This window comes from Numida meleagris, chromosome 3 (assembly GCF_002078875.1).
Source record: "Numida meleagris isolate 19003 breed g44 Domestic line chromosome 3, NumMel1.0, whole genome shotgun sequence".
Taxonomy (NCBI): domain Eukaryota; kingdom Metazoa; phylum Chordata; class Aves; order Galliformes; family Numididae; genus Numida; species Numida meleagris.
Window position 1 is genome coordinate 90,573,406 of NC_034411.1, and position 17,194 is coordinate 90,590,599.

At 36.6% G+C, this 17,194-nt stretch overlaps 1 protein-coding gene across 4 annotated transcripts in view; it reads left to right on the plus strand.

Annotated features, from left to right (window-relative positions):
• Nucleotides 1-17,194, plus strand: part of CSMD1 (CUB and Sushi multiple domains 1) — a 1,076,183-nt gene that overhangs the window by 940,090 nt on the left and 118,899 nt on the right. For all 4 annotated transcript variants that reach the window (XM_021390293.1, XM_021390292.1, XM_021390294.1 and 1 more), the window contains one exon: nucleotides 4,755-4,964. In XM_021390293.1, coding sequence (XP_021245968.1) covers nucleotides 4,755-4,964 — 210 coding nt within the window. The remainder of the gene's footprint in view (nucleotides 1-4,754; nucleotides 4,965-17,194) is intronic.

Here is a 17,194-nt window from a genome sequence, read left to right on the forward strand (position 1 = left end):
TCTGTAACTTCAAGTGTAAAACATTCTTCTATCATTATCAGAAAGAAAAGCTGAATAAGTTTTCTTGCTGTGAAATGTTATTCCCCATAGTATGAATTCAATGCTAGTTCTCAAATAGGAAAATTAATTTTACAAGCTTATATTAAATTCACTACACCTGTCTCTTCAAATGAGTTCATTTTGTGTGCTTTCCATTTACTTTATGTCAGGTACTTAGATAGTAAGATCTACTACTTACATCAAGTAGGTTGTGCAAAGTTAACTTGTAGACATACTGTAGCATTACTGAGAATTTTGAAGAGTGGTTGACACATCTGAAAACAAAATTAGGGACAGATCATTGCATGATATAAATTGTTTTAGGTCTGATCCCCTAATAGGATAGTACAGCTGCCAAAACTGGCTTGATAATAATCAAATTTAGAGAAAAACAGTATGAAAATGTTAGTACCTAACAACTCTTAAGTTTTCAGTCAGAAACTTTGTTAGAAATTGTTGTTCAATACTTTGTGCTTACTTACAAGAAATGCTTGAAAGGATTCAGTGTAAATGTAAGGAGGACAAATTGGGAGAGAGACTTAAAACAAGAGTGTGAAAGAGTGTGTTTGGTTATTTGCAGTCCTGTAGATACTTGAATATAATTACAAAGTTACTGAATTTGGACATGTGCTGTTATTGATTTTAAGTCAGACAGCCTTTTAAAGTTTTACACAAAAAAAAATGTTCAGACAGAAATCTTTAGGCAGATACCTGTCATTTATCAGTGTGTGCTTGGTAAAACTTATCTATCAGAATTACAGATAGCGTTGGGCTGATTTTTACATTCTAAGGCTACGTTTGTAGAAAATATGGACAAAATTTCATAGAATAATTGCACAAGAGATTCTATTATTATCCATCTTACTTCTCAGAAATTCACAAGTAGCAGTAAACTTAAAACTATAAAAGATGATGATTTTGTTTGGCAATGAATTTAACAGGTAAAAGATAGTCTTGCAATTGAACTATCATTGCGTTCAAAAGTACTGGAAAAACACATTTTTTACCCTGAAGTTGCTGCAGGCATATTTTCTTCCCAAAGTGCCTCAAATAATCCACAGATAATGTCTTTACACTAGGGTTAGTCAGTGTGATTGATATGATGTTTCGCAGATAGATAGCTTCCACTGCAAAATCTTGGACAATATTTTGAGTATAAGCTTGTCTACTGTTTGTCTACATTCATCCTTCATATCAAAATAAATTACAGAAACAAAGAAAATACTTCCAAGATTTAATAAAGTTTCAAGATCTGTTTCCAGTTATTTTAATGAGATACCAAATGAGTATGCACAAAAAGTGAGCAAGAGGCCATGCATGAACATGTACTGACTTGTTCAAACTCTGCTGAAATAATTAACCTCATAGTGACTTCATCTCATAGTAAATATTCCTTTACTTCCATCCATCTTTCTGATATTTATTCAAACTTTGTAACTGGATGAAGCCCATGATATATTGACTTAGTTCAAGCACACTGGTGTGCTTAAACAAAGTCTACCAATAAAATTGCAGGAGCTAAAAATTTCCCAAAGTATTCTGCTCCCTTCATTATGTGAAAACATACTGATAGTCAAAAAGAAAGCACTGCAAAAATCCAAACATCTGTAATAGATTGAAAGTACATCTGTTCAAGTGAGTTGTGATTTTTCAATGATTTCAGGTATCTTCTAATTGATTAGAAATTAGCTCGCCTTCAAGTTCTCATTATTTAGGGTTTATTCAAGTGAGGGAGGAAATCCCATTGAGATTAGAACAGAAACTAGTACAATTATACTCTGGCTGGATCATAATTAATTTTCTTTAGCTCTTAGATGTATTCTGTATAATTTTATGTAATGATTTTGTGTAGAAACCACTTTATTTGACTTATAAAATTGCTAATTGTAAGTCATATACAACAGTACAATTAAGGTTTGAGTGATATATATAGTATGTCCTCTAACTGGAATTAACACATTTGAAAAACCTTTAAAAACAAAGTATGCTTTTGTTTGTGAAATGTATCCATTTTAGACAGCTTGAATTTTAAGAAGTTACTGATAAATCTACTTTACATTTTTTTTTTTCTGTGTCGAATATCATAGAATCATAGAATCACCAAGGTTGGAAAAGATCTCCAAGATCATCTAGTTCAACCATGCAGCTATCACCAATATTTCCCCACTAAATCATGTCCCTTAGTACAATTTCTAAATGCTTCTTGAACACCTCCTGGGACAGTGACTCAGCCACTTCCCTGCGCAGCCCATTCCAGTGCCTAACTACTCTTTTAGAGTAGAGAAGAAATTAATCCTAATGTCCAACCTTATTCTCAGCACAACTTGATGCTGTTCCCTCTAGTCTTATCACTTGTTACATGAGAGAAGAGGCTGACAGCCCACTTTGTCACAACCTCCTTTTGGGTAGTTGTAGAGAGCGATAAAGTCTCCCCTGAGCCTCTTTTTCTCCAGACTAAACAATCCCAGTTCCCTCAGCCACTCCTCATAAGATTTGTGCTCCAGACCCCTCATCAGCTTTGTTACCCTTCTCTCGTCATGCTCCAGGGCCTCAATGTCTTTCTTGTGGTGAGGGGCCCAAAACTGAACACAGTATGCAAGGTGCAGTCTCACCAGTGCTGAGTGCAGGGGACTGATCATTTCTTGCTCCTTCTGGCAACACTATTTCTAATACAAGCCAAGATGTCATTGGCCTTCTTGGCCACCTGGGCACACTGCTGGCTCATGTTTAGCCAAGTGTTGACCAACACCCCTAGGTCCGTTTCTTCCACACAGACTTCCAGCCACTCTGCCCCCAAAGCCTGTAGCATTGCCTGGGGTTGTTGTAGCCAAAGTGCAGGACCCAGCACTTGGTCTATTTGAACTTCAACTCATTGGCCTCAGCCCAGAGATCCAGCCTGTCCAGATCCCTCTGTGGGGCCTTCCTAACCTCAGGCAGATCAACACTTCCTGCCAACTTGGTGTCATCTGCAAACTTACTGAGGGTGCACTCAATCCCCTTGTCCAGGTCATCAGTAAAGATATTGGACAGACCGCAGTACCGACCCTTGGGGAATACCACTCATGAACGGTTGCCAGCTAGAACAGATGTACAGCTAGCAGTATAAATTCCTTCTCAGGAACTCAGTAAGTCTAACTGAAGATTGATTCTATTTTAAAGGCACTCAGTGGTTCACTAGAGAGTATTACAAAAAATTAGGCTACTTTTAGTCATAGAATCATAGAATGGTTTGGCTTGGAAGGGACCTTTAAGATCATCTAGTTCCAACCCTCTGCTGTAGGCAGGGACACCTCCCTTTAGACCAGGTTGTTCAAAGCCTCATCCAGCCTGGCCTTGAACACCTCCAGGGATGGGGCATCCACAGCCTTTCTGAGCAACCTGTTCCAGTGTCTCATCACCCTCACAGGAAGTAATTTCTTCCTAATATCTTGTCTAAATCTACCCTTTTCCAGTTGAAAGCCATTTCCCCTCATCCTGTTGTTTCATGCCCTTATAAAAAGTCTCTCCCCAGCTTTCCTGTAGGCCCCCTTCAGGTACTGGAAAAGTTGTATGTATTTCCTGAATATCTAGGAAGTAGAATCAGCTGCTTGTCATTTTGAGCAATTTAAGTATAATATTCAGGATCTGTCAAATCTCTTTAGAAATTCCATGGTGTTATCATCAAATCTCTAGTATGAATCATTAAAAGCTGATGCTGATGACAAGATATCTCCAAGCTGCTTGGTGTTCTACCTCATCTTAAATCCCCAAAGCATTGTAAAGTAGGTGACTTCCTTCAATTTAAACTAACCATATCAGACACCATACAGGAGATGTCTGATACTGAGACTTTGATGTGTTTGGTATGTTTCTCTCTATTGATAGCCTTGGAATAAATTTCCCTATTCAGGAACTGAAATATTGTTATATCTCTTGCACTGCAGAAAAGATACTAGAACTAAATATCCTGTATTCTTATGAGCAGCCTAACAGTTTATTTAATGATTTATTTATTTTCTCCTCCTGTAAATATATATATATATACATCCTTTTTGTTTAAATGATTAGGTATCAAATCACTGGGGAAAAGAAAGGAATTATAGAACAAAAATTAATGAATTACTTACCCTTATAATTAATCCATGTGATATTCTTCTGGAATGAAGAATATATCTCTACTGCTAAATAAGAGAGAACGGGAGAAACTTATGGCATTTAGTATTTCATATCACTTCAAGTCATTTTGTTTTAATCCACTCCAGGCTCTTCAGAGGCCTGTCCTGCTGTAGAGAAATGCTATTTCAGCAGTATCTGAACATTTTGTGGTACAGCAGGATTTGTGATATGTTACTTTCTTGAGTGCTTCCATAGGCTGGTTTAGGAACTTAACAAATACCAAGTTGCTGACTTCATTGCTTCCTTTAATTGGTCCTTTAATGTGTGATTATGATATAGAAATTTATGATATGATAGAAACCAAAAAAAAAATTAGAAGCTTGGACTCATGCAAAACAGCTGCTTTTTCATAAATTTAAATATCCTACTTTGAGTACTGACTGCAAGATAATCATACTGCTAATAATAATTATTATGACTTTTTTGTGTATTTAAATGCTGTAGAAATAAGCAACGTTTTAAATTTTTCTTTTTCCTTCCTTCCTTGTCTCCTTCTTTCTCTCTTTCTCTCTTTTCCTCTTTCCCTCTTTCTTCCTTTATTCCTTTTTTTATTGCTGCAGGTGCACATATTCAATTTCTAAATTTCTCTACTGAAGCAAATCATGATTTTCTTGAAATTGCAAATGGGCCTTATCACACCAGCTCTATGATTGGCCAGTTTAGTGGAATGGAACTCCCATCACCTTTACTGAGCACTACTCATGAAACACTTGTCCATTTTTACAGTGATCACTCAGAAAACAGGCAAGGGTTTAAATTGACATACCAAGGTAAGCTGGAAATATCACAGTGAAATTTATGGTAAAAAATGAAAACCAAAACCTTACAAGATATTTTTTAATTTACTCATATGATTTATTCATATTTTGTAACATTTAAAAATGCATAGATTAATGAAATTAAATTTCTATTTTGTCTCATCCATAGGTTAAGCTCTTTCACAATTGAACTGAAATCTTGTTTTTACTGATGTAAAAGCCTGAAGCCAAGGTCATGTCATTTGCTGGAAAGTCACGTAGCTAATATCCTCTTCCATCTTGTTTTAGTGTACTGTTACTGGGCAATGCTGCCTATTCAGGCATGATACCAGATGATTTGCTGTCTTGTTTTCCAATTTATATATCCTTATTATGCTTGATATAATGAATGAGAATGTTGAAGTAAAGTATGAGTTGTTATAAATATTTCAATGAAATTACATTTTTTGCAGAATAGATGTAGAAAAATAACAAAAAATGAAAACTGTTCTGTATCTATTTTGTCAAATGGTATATTCAGTATTGGTATATGTGACATTTTTATGGTCTTCTTCTGTTGGATTTTTTATTCATCTGCATGACCTTTTTTTTTTTCTTTCCGTTGAGGACATTAAAATTTCATGACTGTGCATATTTCAAAATCTTGGAAACGATCTTACTGAAAGCAATTAAATTTCATTGTAGGATCTGAATAGATTAACCAAATATTATAAATAGTTCAATGTCACTTTGTTTTAGGCTACCAATTTGATAACTAAGATTTTAATATTTATCTATGTAAGCCTATATTTATATAAATATGTAGATATTTGCATATACGTACAAATATATAGTAACAGTTAGATCATATCTACAAAATCAGTGGATCTTTACAAGCTTGAATACATATGAATAAATCCTGACAGGAATTCATATTGTGAAATTAAGAGTTAAATTGTTTGTATAATACTTCCAGATTTTGAGGGAATGTTCCAGCTTGCTCAGCAAAGTTTTGTATTCTCTTCTACAAAAAGCATACATATTCTTGTCATCACTATTTTATGACACTTTGAGCAAGGGGACAAGAAAATAATTTCAGTGTGCTTTTTAGTCAAAATATCTTTTGTATCTTTATGTCTTCTTATGTGTCTTGAAGAAAATAGGTTTATTATACATGGTGTTCAGTGATTTTAGCAAGGACATTGATGTTTGTTGATGATTATGGAAATGATAGTCCAGATCAAAGTACAAGGTGGCACTGTAGTGGGTTAACCTTGGCTAGACGTTAGGTGACCACCAAGCAGTTCTCTCTTATTCCTGTTCCTCAGCAGGGCGGGAGGAGAAATAACATTGAAACAGCTCATGGGTAGAGATAAGGACAGGGAAATCACTCACTGTTTACCATCATGGGCAAAACAGACTGAGCTTGGGGAAGATTTAATTAATTTATTGCCAATTACTATCAGTGTAGAGCAGTGAGAATGAAAGGTAGATGAAAAACACCCAATTCCCATTCCCCTTATTCTACCTCTGCTCTTCACATGGCGCAGGGGAATAGGGACCATGGTCAGTCCATAACACTTCATCATCTCCTCATGCTTTTTCACCCACTCCATCACGAGGTCCCTCATGAAGTTCTTCATGAAATGATCCAATGTGGGCTTCCAACAGGCTGCAGTTCCTTATGAAGTGCTGCAGCATAGGTCTCTACAGTGGGGTAGATCCTTCAGGAATGGTCTGTTCCAGCATGGATTCCCCATGGGCTGCAGTTCTGACCAGGAACCTTCTCCTTTGAGGCTCTCTGCAGGCCGCATTTTCCTTTGGGGTATATTCACCTGCTTCACTGCTGTTTTCTCAGCTGAATACAGGGGAATCTCTGCTCCAGCACCTGGGGCAAATCCTCCCCCTTCTTGATGTCTGCAGGGTTTTTTCTGTCCCATTTTCTTACTGCTGCTTTTTTTTTTTTTTTTTAGTTTTTAGTTTTTCTTAAATGTGCTCTCACAGAAGTACAACCAGTTTTGTATAAGGTACCCCTCATAATTTAGAAATCTGTTATATTAATGTATTAACTTTATTGCATATTTTTAAAAGGTTGATGAATTGAGGTCAGAATTACTCATTTCTTCTATTCTCCCCTTCTCCACTGTGTCCAAAAACATTACTTTATCTGGTCAGAGGTAAATGACAATATGGGAAAGAGAGACTCAAACGAAATAAACTGTTGTTGTTGTTGTGTTTTTTTTTGCTTTACTTTAACCCTATCATGTTAATATCACCTCCTTTTTAGAGGCATTTTTTTCTTTTTGTTTCTCCCAGTTGCAGCTTGTCAGCTAATGACAGAAATGTTATCATGATTGACTCATCATCAATTCATTGAAAACTTGTCCTCTCATTTAAATAAGGAAGAAGAGATGCATGTAAAACCTGAACAATGCTTTATGAAATATTAAAATTTTTAATTAGGCATAACGTGAAATACTTTCTTAGTGAAGGAGAAAGTTTTGTTGTAGTATTTCTAGAGTAAAGGAAAACCATAAAAAAAAATTTCATAAAAATTTGGAAACTTGTGTATTTTGTGATGTCACAATTATATGACAAATCTAGAAAAAAAATCATGAAGCTCTCAAAAGTAATAATAATTTGATAAGAATGTACTGTCTTCAGCAATTATCCTGATAATCAATAGAAGATAGAAAATTCAGACCCAGAAAAGAGATACAGTTAAATTAACTGACATTTGAATCATTCAAATTTCAAATACAAAATACAATCAGTATTCAATACTTTGTTTCTTAAAATGGTTATTTCTAGATACATTTGTATTGCTGAATACATTCCTATGGGTGATAAACAAAACAATTTCTGCAGTAAAGGCAATCACTCAGTTCAGTTGTATGTAATACTCTTGACTTCGAAAAGACTGTGGTGACTCATTCCTGAATGCTTTTTTGATAAAGCAGTGTTTCAGTCTATGGATTAAGAAAAACATATTTAATTTAAAATTTGAAAAAAAAAAACAAAACACAACAAAATAGACTCCTATAAAATATTCTAGAATGAATATTGAATTATTTTACAATAATTTGTAAATTTTTCTAATGAGGATTGTTGCTAACACTGGCGCATTTCATATTTCTAAAAATTTCATATTTCTAAAAAATTCATATTTCTAAAAATTTCATATTTCTAAAAATTTCATATTTCTAAGTGATTAGGATCTATCAAATAAACTCACTCTACATATCCTCCCTCTCCCATCTACCTCCTTTTCTGCATTCTACAAGCAGGTTTTGGTCTTCTGCTCTTTCAAAATGAAATCTATATATATTTAGTTATCTTTCCAATAGTCTCTGAATTTTCCCACTTATTTTGAAATTAGACTGCCGGATTCTCCCTCTTCCTTTTAGTCAATCAGTGGTTGCTGCAATTGGACTTCAAAAACTAGGTCTTTACTGCTCCAAAATATCTCTTCCCTTGTCCTTCTTTCCTTATTAGAAATTTTACTGTTTGTTTTTCTTTCAGTAAGTCAAACATCAATTAGTTCATATCCTGATTTGCTTCGATGACAAGGCGTACACAATTGTAATGTCTGTCTGACTGTTATACATCTTGGAATACTTCTGTTTTGACATTTTGAACCTGATTTTGAATCAAGTCAAATTCCACAGTTTCTGGAAACGTTTGAAAACCAATAATAGTAGCATAGGTAACAGAGATCTGAAATAGTGCCCTTACTGGGAGGGAAGATAATTTATAGCCCATAGTTATTTTTTCAGCTTGCTGGCTAGCCAGTTCAATTAATCCATTTTGAAACATTTTAATAAACAGTGCATCTTGTCTAATTGCTCGTCATGGGACATAGATGTGGGAGGGAGGTTAAATATGTGATTTTGGCATGGATTTCACATTGAAAGGCTTCTTATGGGCCAGGTGGAGGTCAGCTTCTACTCCCAGGTAACAGTGTTAGGACAAGAGGTAATGGCCTTAAATTGCACCATGGGAGGTTCAGTTTGGATATTAGGTAAAACTTAGAAAGAGTGGTGAGGCTTTGGAACAGGCTGCCCAGGGAGTTGATGGAGTCACAGTCCCTGGAGTTGTTCAAGAGATGTGTAGATGTGACACTGAATAACATGGTTAGTGGGCATGGTGGGAAAGGGTTGATGATTAGACTAGATGATCTTAGTGTTTTTTTTTCCAGCCTTAATGATTCTGTGATTCAATGATTCTTAGTCCAATTTATGTTTTAACAGCTCAATTGTCCAAGTCAATTAGCACAGCAAAAAAATTATTAAAAAGTTGAAATTGTTACACAAAATCTTATTTCCATTCTATTTCTTCTGTATTATGTTCACCCTCCTAGTGTTCTTCTGGAGCCTAATGCTGACAGCTTTTCTCTTGACCTGGAGAAGCAGTCATCAGCATCCTGAGATCTTTTCTGGGAAAAGCATGATGTTCATGATAGGGAGGGGTATTTTACTCTTCTGTCTTGGATTTGACTGTGATTAATGTTTTAATGTCTTTATTATCACAGTCTGTTTCTTTCCTACTGTTGCCCTGCTAGACTTTGAATGTCTCTTTCTCCAGCTTCAATTACTATAAAGGACTATTGTTATTAAGCAGTGACTGACAGGTCTTGCCAGACCTTTAGCGTGCACAGTATTTGCAGAATATGTTGGGTAATGATCAGTTGGCTGCAAGCAATAGTTAAAATGAGTTAAATCCAGCTCAGGCCAAAGCAAGCCTAGACTATTTCAGAACTCTGAGATCTTGCACTATTGGGTGCATAAATGGCATATACCCTGTGACATTTTACTCTTGACAGAAAGTATTGATTATGGTTTAGGGTCTTAGAGGTACTGGAAATAAGGTCAGGCAATCCAGGTAGTGCTTAATCAATTTAGTGTCTGTTTATAAGAATGTGGCGCCCAAGTTTAGGTCAACATAAACTGTATAGATACTATGAGGATGTGTAATAGTACTACACATATGTATATTAAAAAAAAAATGCTTCATTTGTTCAGTGGCTGACAAAGCAATGTACTGAAGTAATCAATGTACTTCAGTCTGGAGAAGAGGAGGCTCAGGGGAGACCTCATCGCTCTCTATAACTACCTGAAGGGAGGTTGTAGTGAGCTGGGGGTCAGCCTCTTCTCTCTTGTAACTAGTGACAGGACGAGGGGGAATGGCTTCAAGTTGCGCCAGGGGAGATTTAGGCTGGACATTAGGAAATACTACTTTTCTGAAAGAGTGGTCAGGTGCTGGAACGGGCTGCCCAGGGAGGTGGTTGAGTCGCTGTCCCTGGAGGTGTTCAAGAAACGTTTAGATATAGCGTTGAGAGACCTGGTTTAGTGGGGTTATGTTGGTGGTAGGTGGATGGTTGGACTGGGTGATCTTGTAGATCTTTTCCAACCTAGCTAATTCTATGATTCTATGATTCTATGATTCTATGATTCTATGATTCTAATCCCTTCCACTGCCCAGGTAAATTAAACAAAATAGCCTTTTGATACTTGACATGATTTCCAAGAAGCAAATTTCAACAGTATTTAATTCGCACAGGCACCTAAAATAAGCATTTAGCATTTAGTCCTTAAATAACAAGGAACAAATGTTTTTCAGAACTAAGTAAAGGTTGTGCATAAAATTGGATAATAAATGATATTGCAAGCAGATGTAGCATTCACACACCAATTTTGACAAAGGATTAGATGGGACAAATTTATACTGAATTTGGCAAAGATTAGACTGGAATAATTTATACCAAGTATTTAGAAAGTCCTGCTTTTCTCCTGATTGTCATTTCCATAGGAATAAACTTGGATAGCAAAAGAGATGAATCTGAGGACCTGACATCTTTACACTTGTGTTTCAGATTGCTCCTAGTCTATTTTTTCATGTCCCGATATATTATCTGTAAGTAAAAAAGCGTTTCTTTTCTGATAATGAAATTATCATGGAGGTGAGCAACTGCATTGTGCATCACTTGTTTTGCATATTCTTTAATTATTATTATTTTCCCTTCGTTTTCTGTCCTATTAAACTGTTTCTAGTTCTACCCATGAGTTTTACCTTTTTTTTCAGATTCTCTCCCCCAGCCCACTGGGAGAGGGCAGTGTGTGAATGCTGTGTGGTCCTCAGCTGTTTGCTGGGTTAAACCACACTGGTCCTTTGAATATCTAAAACAAATCATGCACAATGAAGTTGCTCATCACCTACTGAGCCAGCCAGTTTCTGAATAATGGCAGCCTCCCATTCCCACCAACCCCCACAGTTGTATTGTTCATTATGACACCACGTACCACGGGACATAACTTTGGCCAGTCTGGCTCAGTGAATTCTCCTACTCGGTGAACTTACTCAGTGAACTCTCATGGGTCAGGATTTAAATATATAGGCTGAATAACTTAAGTATTATATATTCCTGAATGCAGTAAAAAAGCTTCCTGCACTTAGCAGAATCATAAGGAAGTTACAGTTCTGAATACATCTGACAGACAGGTCTTTGTGCTCTGATATTTTTGTATTTTGTTATCATTTCAGCTTTATAATTGAATTATATATGGAATAGTGGGTATTCCTTTATGTCAAGACTGAATTACTGAATTTGTATCTGTTATTCATAGAATCATAGAATAGCCTGGGTTGAAAAGGACCTCAAAGATCATTGAATTTCAACCCCCCTGCTATGTGCAGGGTCACCAACCGCTAGACCAGGCTGCCCAGAGCCATGTCCAACCTGGCCTGGAACACTTCCAGGGATGGGGCATCCACAGCATCCCACTGGGCAACCTGTTCCAGTGCGTCACCACCCTCTGTGTGAAAAACTTCCCTCTAATATCTAACCTACATCTCCCCTGTCTCAGCTTAAAACCATTCCCCTTGTCCTGTTGCTATCCACCTTCGTGAACAATTGTTCCCCCTCCTGTTCATATGCTCCCTTCAAGTATTGGAAGGCCACCATGAGGTCTCCCTGGAGCCTTCTCTTCTTCAAACTAAACGAGCCCAGATCTCTCAACCTTTCTTCATAGGAGAGGTGCTTCAGCCCTCTGATCATCTTGGTGGCCCTCCTCTGAACTCTTTCCAAGAGCTCCACGTCCTTCTCGTGCTGGGGGCCCCAGGCCTGGACACAGTACTCCAGATGGGACCTCACAAGAGCCGAGTAGAGGGGGACCACCACGTCCCTCTCCCTGCTGGCCACTCCTCTTTTAATGCAGCCCAGAACATAGTTGGCCTTCTGGGCTGCCAGTGCATGCTGCTGGCTCATGTCCAGCTTCTCGTCCACCAGGACCCCCAAGTCCCTCTCCTCAGGGCTGCTCGCAAGGTGTTCTTCCCTCAGGTTGTATAAATACCTGGGATTGCCCTGGCCCAAGTGCAGCACCCTGCATTTGGCCTTGTTGAACCTCATTAGGTTCTTGTGGGCCCACTTGTCCAGCCTGTCCAGGTCCCTCTGGATGGCTTCCCTTCCTTCCAGTGTATCGACTGCACCGCTCAGCTTGGTGTCATCTGCAAACTTGCTGAGGGTGCACTCAATTCCATCTGTGTCATCAATAAAGATGTTGAAGAACACTGGTCCCAAGACTGAGCTTTGGGGGACACCACTCGTGACTGGCCTCCACCCTGACATAGAACCATTTATCACAACCCTTTGGCTGTGACCAGCCAACCAGTTCTTAATCCACCAAACAGACCTTTTTAGACCTTTTGTTTTATCCATAGCAAGATGAAAATTCATATTGATTACATCTTGAACTCTGAAGCAGGTCAAATAAATTTTATCAGATACTATTTTTATTGATTTGTAAGATAATGAGAGGACTTTAAAGTTCCTGATTTTCAAACTAGCAACTTTTTTTTTCTGTTATTGAAATAAGAAAGTATTCTTCTATTTAATTAAAAACAGAAACACTGAGGAAGTGTGGCTTTTAGTTATCCTCAGTGAGGTTTTGCCACTAGTGAAAAGCAGCAAAGAGAAAATGCAACCAGAGATGCTAAGAAGAACGTTTTACTGGGATATTTGACAAACTGAGACAGCTGCATTTGCTGAATCTCAGTATTTGAGGTGCAAACAGCTTTGTCATGCAAGGGAAGATCTCACACAGAAGATTGTCATGGAAGGTTGATTGGCAAGTCAAGTTGATGAGTGACAGGCTAAGGATAGATAGTCTGCGTATAGTTGGAATGACTCATGATATTTCCTAGGTCAGAAGAAATAAATGTTATCGCCTCTGATAAATTAGCTACAGAATTTAGGATGCAGAACAGTACAGTTAGTCTAATGGTTGAAAGAAATCTTTGTGGCTTTTAATCCTTGGCTATAGTTTGTCATTCCAATCCTTTAATATTTCTGGAGCATATTTTTTTCTACATAGCTTTCTTTTTTGGACTAAGTCTTCTTTATTGAAAACGGGTAAATATTTTGTTTGTGTAATCTTTACTGAGTGAATTGTAGTTTCTATGACTGGAATTCATTCTGTTCTGAATTTCAGTATACTGTTAAGCTGAGTATGAGGTGAGAATCTCTCACCTTGTTACACTTGGAGAACAACTTGTTCCAGGAAATACAGGAAAAAGTTCTAATAAACTCGCTTTCTTCTCAAGCACGTACATAATGTGATTTAAACTTATTAAATCTTACAAACTCTGTCTAGCAAAAAGATAAATATGATGGAGTTTTGGAGATAGAAGAATCTTGGAAGGAAAAAGGGCTCTGCTGGAAAACTGCTGTTTTTCTAATTATGATTTCAGAAGTAGTCCTAAGGAGGAAATACTAGTGGAAGTGAACAATATCTTATGGGGGCTCTTAGAAAATTATTTTATAACTCATGACAAAATTAATGCATGTCATGCGATTTTATTGCTGGTACATTGCATCTGCAAAAATGATGTTAAGTAGTCCTAATTGTGAGCTTTCCTAACATTTGAGTGTTTGCGTACTCAGCTGTCTGCTAATGCAATTTTTCTATAAAATAATTATTTCCATGCTGAAGTATAATAAATTTTTGTAGAACTTGCAAAATATGTCAGCCTGATGCTAGTGTAACATAGAAAATACATTTAAATCATAAAATCAGTGTATTAAATCATAAAAGCAAGATCGCAGAGAATCAATTATATTCCTCATGTGATTTACATTCTTTTCTCACTAGTGGAAAATATATTGCACAAAGAAATGCCGAATGTCAAACAAGAGATCATTTTAAAATTCAAATATTTGACTACCGCCAGGGCTGGAATTAAATTTTTCTCACAGATTTCCTTTATGTTAGGCTTCCTTTCATGCTTTAGTGTTTGTTTTTTTTTCCTGCTGTAAAAAATACATATATAATTTTACAATTTTATAAACATAATATATGTAACCATAAGACAAACAAGTCTTTGGGCATAACACTAATAAAAAAGTCTTTCTTTTTGAGATTTGATGTCATAATTTGTGTATTATATTTGATAACTGAGTTACAAATTGCACTGTTAAGTATCATTGTTATTTCTATCAGAAGTACAGAGACAAATATAATTCATATTTGTTTTAAAACCATAAAGCAAACTAAATGAGTGGCCCATGAATATGATAGATTAATCACTTATTGTTTCTCTAATAATTTGTAAAGTATCTACAGGATTTTTACCAGAGGTCACTTGAAGATTATCTTCACATTTACGACTTTTTTTTTTACTACATTCTTCTCCTGTGCAAATGCTTTCACCCCTATGTGACTGCCAAATTTACTATAATCTGCTTTAAGCAGAGGTTCTGTGTTTACTAAAAGAAACAACAGAGAAACCCCCAAAAGTTTCTCTACATGTTTATTTACTTTACAATAGGAGGAAAGTGTATGCATCTCTAACCAGAATTAAAAGATAGACTTTATTTTTTATTTGTTGTGCCTATTTTTTCATATGTTTTTCCTATTAGAAGGATGACTGTAGGTGATCTTCCAGCATGTGGAAGATGTTTTTCTTAAATTAATTTTTAAGACTTAGAAAAGCCTGAGACTGTACTAAGTCTAAAAAGCTACCAGTATTGCAACAAATCAACCAATAGAAAAAGTTATTTTTTCATGCGTGTTCATCTCCTTAAAATGCTATACAATCAGAGTGTCGAAGTTTCAATGCTTACTGTCCTTGTAACTATTTTAACTAGTATCTTATCTAAATCTCCCCTCTTTTAGTTTAAAACCATCCCCCCTTGTCCTATCACTATCTGCTCATATAAAAAGTCAGTCCCTCTCCTGTTTATAAGTTCCTTTTAAGTACTAGAAAGCTGCAGTGAGGTCTCCTCAGAGCATTCTATTCTCTAAGCTAACCAAGCGCAGCTTCATCATCCTTTCTTTGTAGGAGAGGTACCCCAGCCCTCTGATCATCTTTGTGTCCCTCCTCTGGACCTACTCCAAAAGCTCCACATTTTCCTTGAGCTGAGGGCCCCAGACCTGGACATAGTACTGAGGTGGGGCCTCACAAGAGCAGAGCAGAGGGGGGACAACCACCTCTCTTGCCCTGCAGGCCACTTCTGTTTTGATGCAGTCCAGGATACAGTTGGCCTTCTGTGCAGCAAAAGCCCACTGTTGGCTCATGTCAAACTTTTAATCCAGCTGGACCTACAAGTTCTTCTTTGCAGAGCTGCTCTCAATTAGTTCTTCTTCCAGTTTGTGTATATACATATATAGGTATATTTGCAATCGTCCCAACCCAAGTGCAATGCCTTGCACTTGGCCTTCTTGGACCTCATAAGGTCCATGTGGACCCATCTTTCGAGCTTCAGGTCCCTTTGGGTCGCATCCCTTCCTTCCGTTGTGTCAGCTGCACTACTCAGCTTAATGTTATCAGCAAACTTGCTGAGTGTGCACTTGATCACACTCTCCAGGTCATTGATAAAGATGTTTAAGACCACTGGTCCGAAGACAGACCCCTGGGAGACACATCTCACCTGAACATAGATGACAATGTCCTGGCTGTGACCATTGAACCAGTGCCTTACCCACTGAATAGTCCACCCTTCAAATCCATATCTTTCCAATTTAGAGATAAGAATGTAATATGGAACCATATCTAAGGCCTTGCAGAAGTCCAGGTAGATGACATCATTTATTCTTATTTTGTCTACTGAAGCCTCCACTCCATCATAGAAGGCCACCAGATTGATCAGGCACAATCTGCCCTTGGTGAAACTGTGCTGGCTGCCTCAGATCGTGTCCTCATCTTGCATGTACCTTAACATAGCTTCCAGGAGGATCTGTTCCATGATCTTCCCAGTCACAGAGGTGAGGCTCACTGATGTGTAGTTGCCCGCATCTTCCTTTCTCTCTTAAAAAACTGGAGTAAGTTTTTATTGTATTATTTTTTAATTTAATTTTTAAATTAGTTTTTTACATAGTTTTATATATTAATCTTAGTCAGTTCTTTACTCTTAAATAACCTTTCTAGTCCTCTATTTTGTTGAAAGATATTGATAATGAATTCGTAATGATGTTCATTATATTAGCTTTAATAGTGCTATTAGAATCATGATAGTAAGAGTAATAATACAATTAAAAATTAATGAGCTTTAACACAAGATTTTAATGAACCATAATTACGGTAGAATAAAGATTTTTGTATCTTCTTTCCAGTAGCAATTAATTCTGATTGTTAAGCTTTAATTATTTAAAAGAAATTGTTTTGTTTTTTGTTATTTGAAGGAAGGAATGTCTGATTTCTTTGATGATCTTGGAATAGTTCTGCTACTTGCACATCTCTTTGTATTCTTACAAACACTGGATTCTAGATTCACTGAAGAAATAAGGGAAATGGAGGAGACTTTCTCAAAATGAAATTCATTTTTATTCTATCGCGTGACTTTAATCAGCAGTGATGACTGAAAAAATGATGACAGTACCTATGCTTTAGGGAAGCAATTAAGTACAAGCTTCACTTTAAGTAGGCATTTAACCACAGTGCACTTAATGTTTTGTTTCTTTATGTTGAAATGGCTTGTTTAAATAATCTAATTGATAGTAGTAAGTATATATTCTCATGTTGAAGATTTATATTCTTATATTGTCATGATTAGCTTTGAAAAAATAACAAAATACTTCAAAAATATGATCTTCATCTCTCTTAGTGTATATTTAGAACTTGGACTTAAGAGCATGTGTTTATATAAGCACACTGCAATTATTGTGCATTTAAACTTTCCTGTCTTCTGACAGCAGTATTTCATAACTGTAGACGGAATGCTCAGAATTCAAGACTATTTTCTCAATGATAGGTACTTAACTGACGGTTAC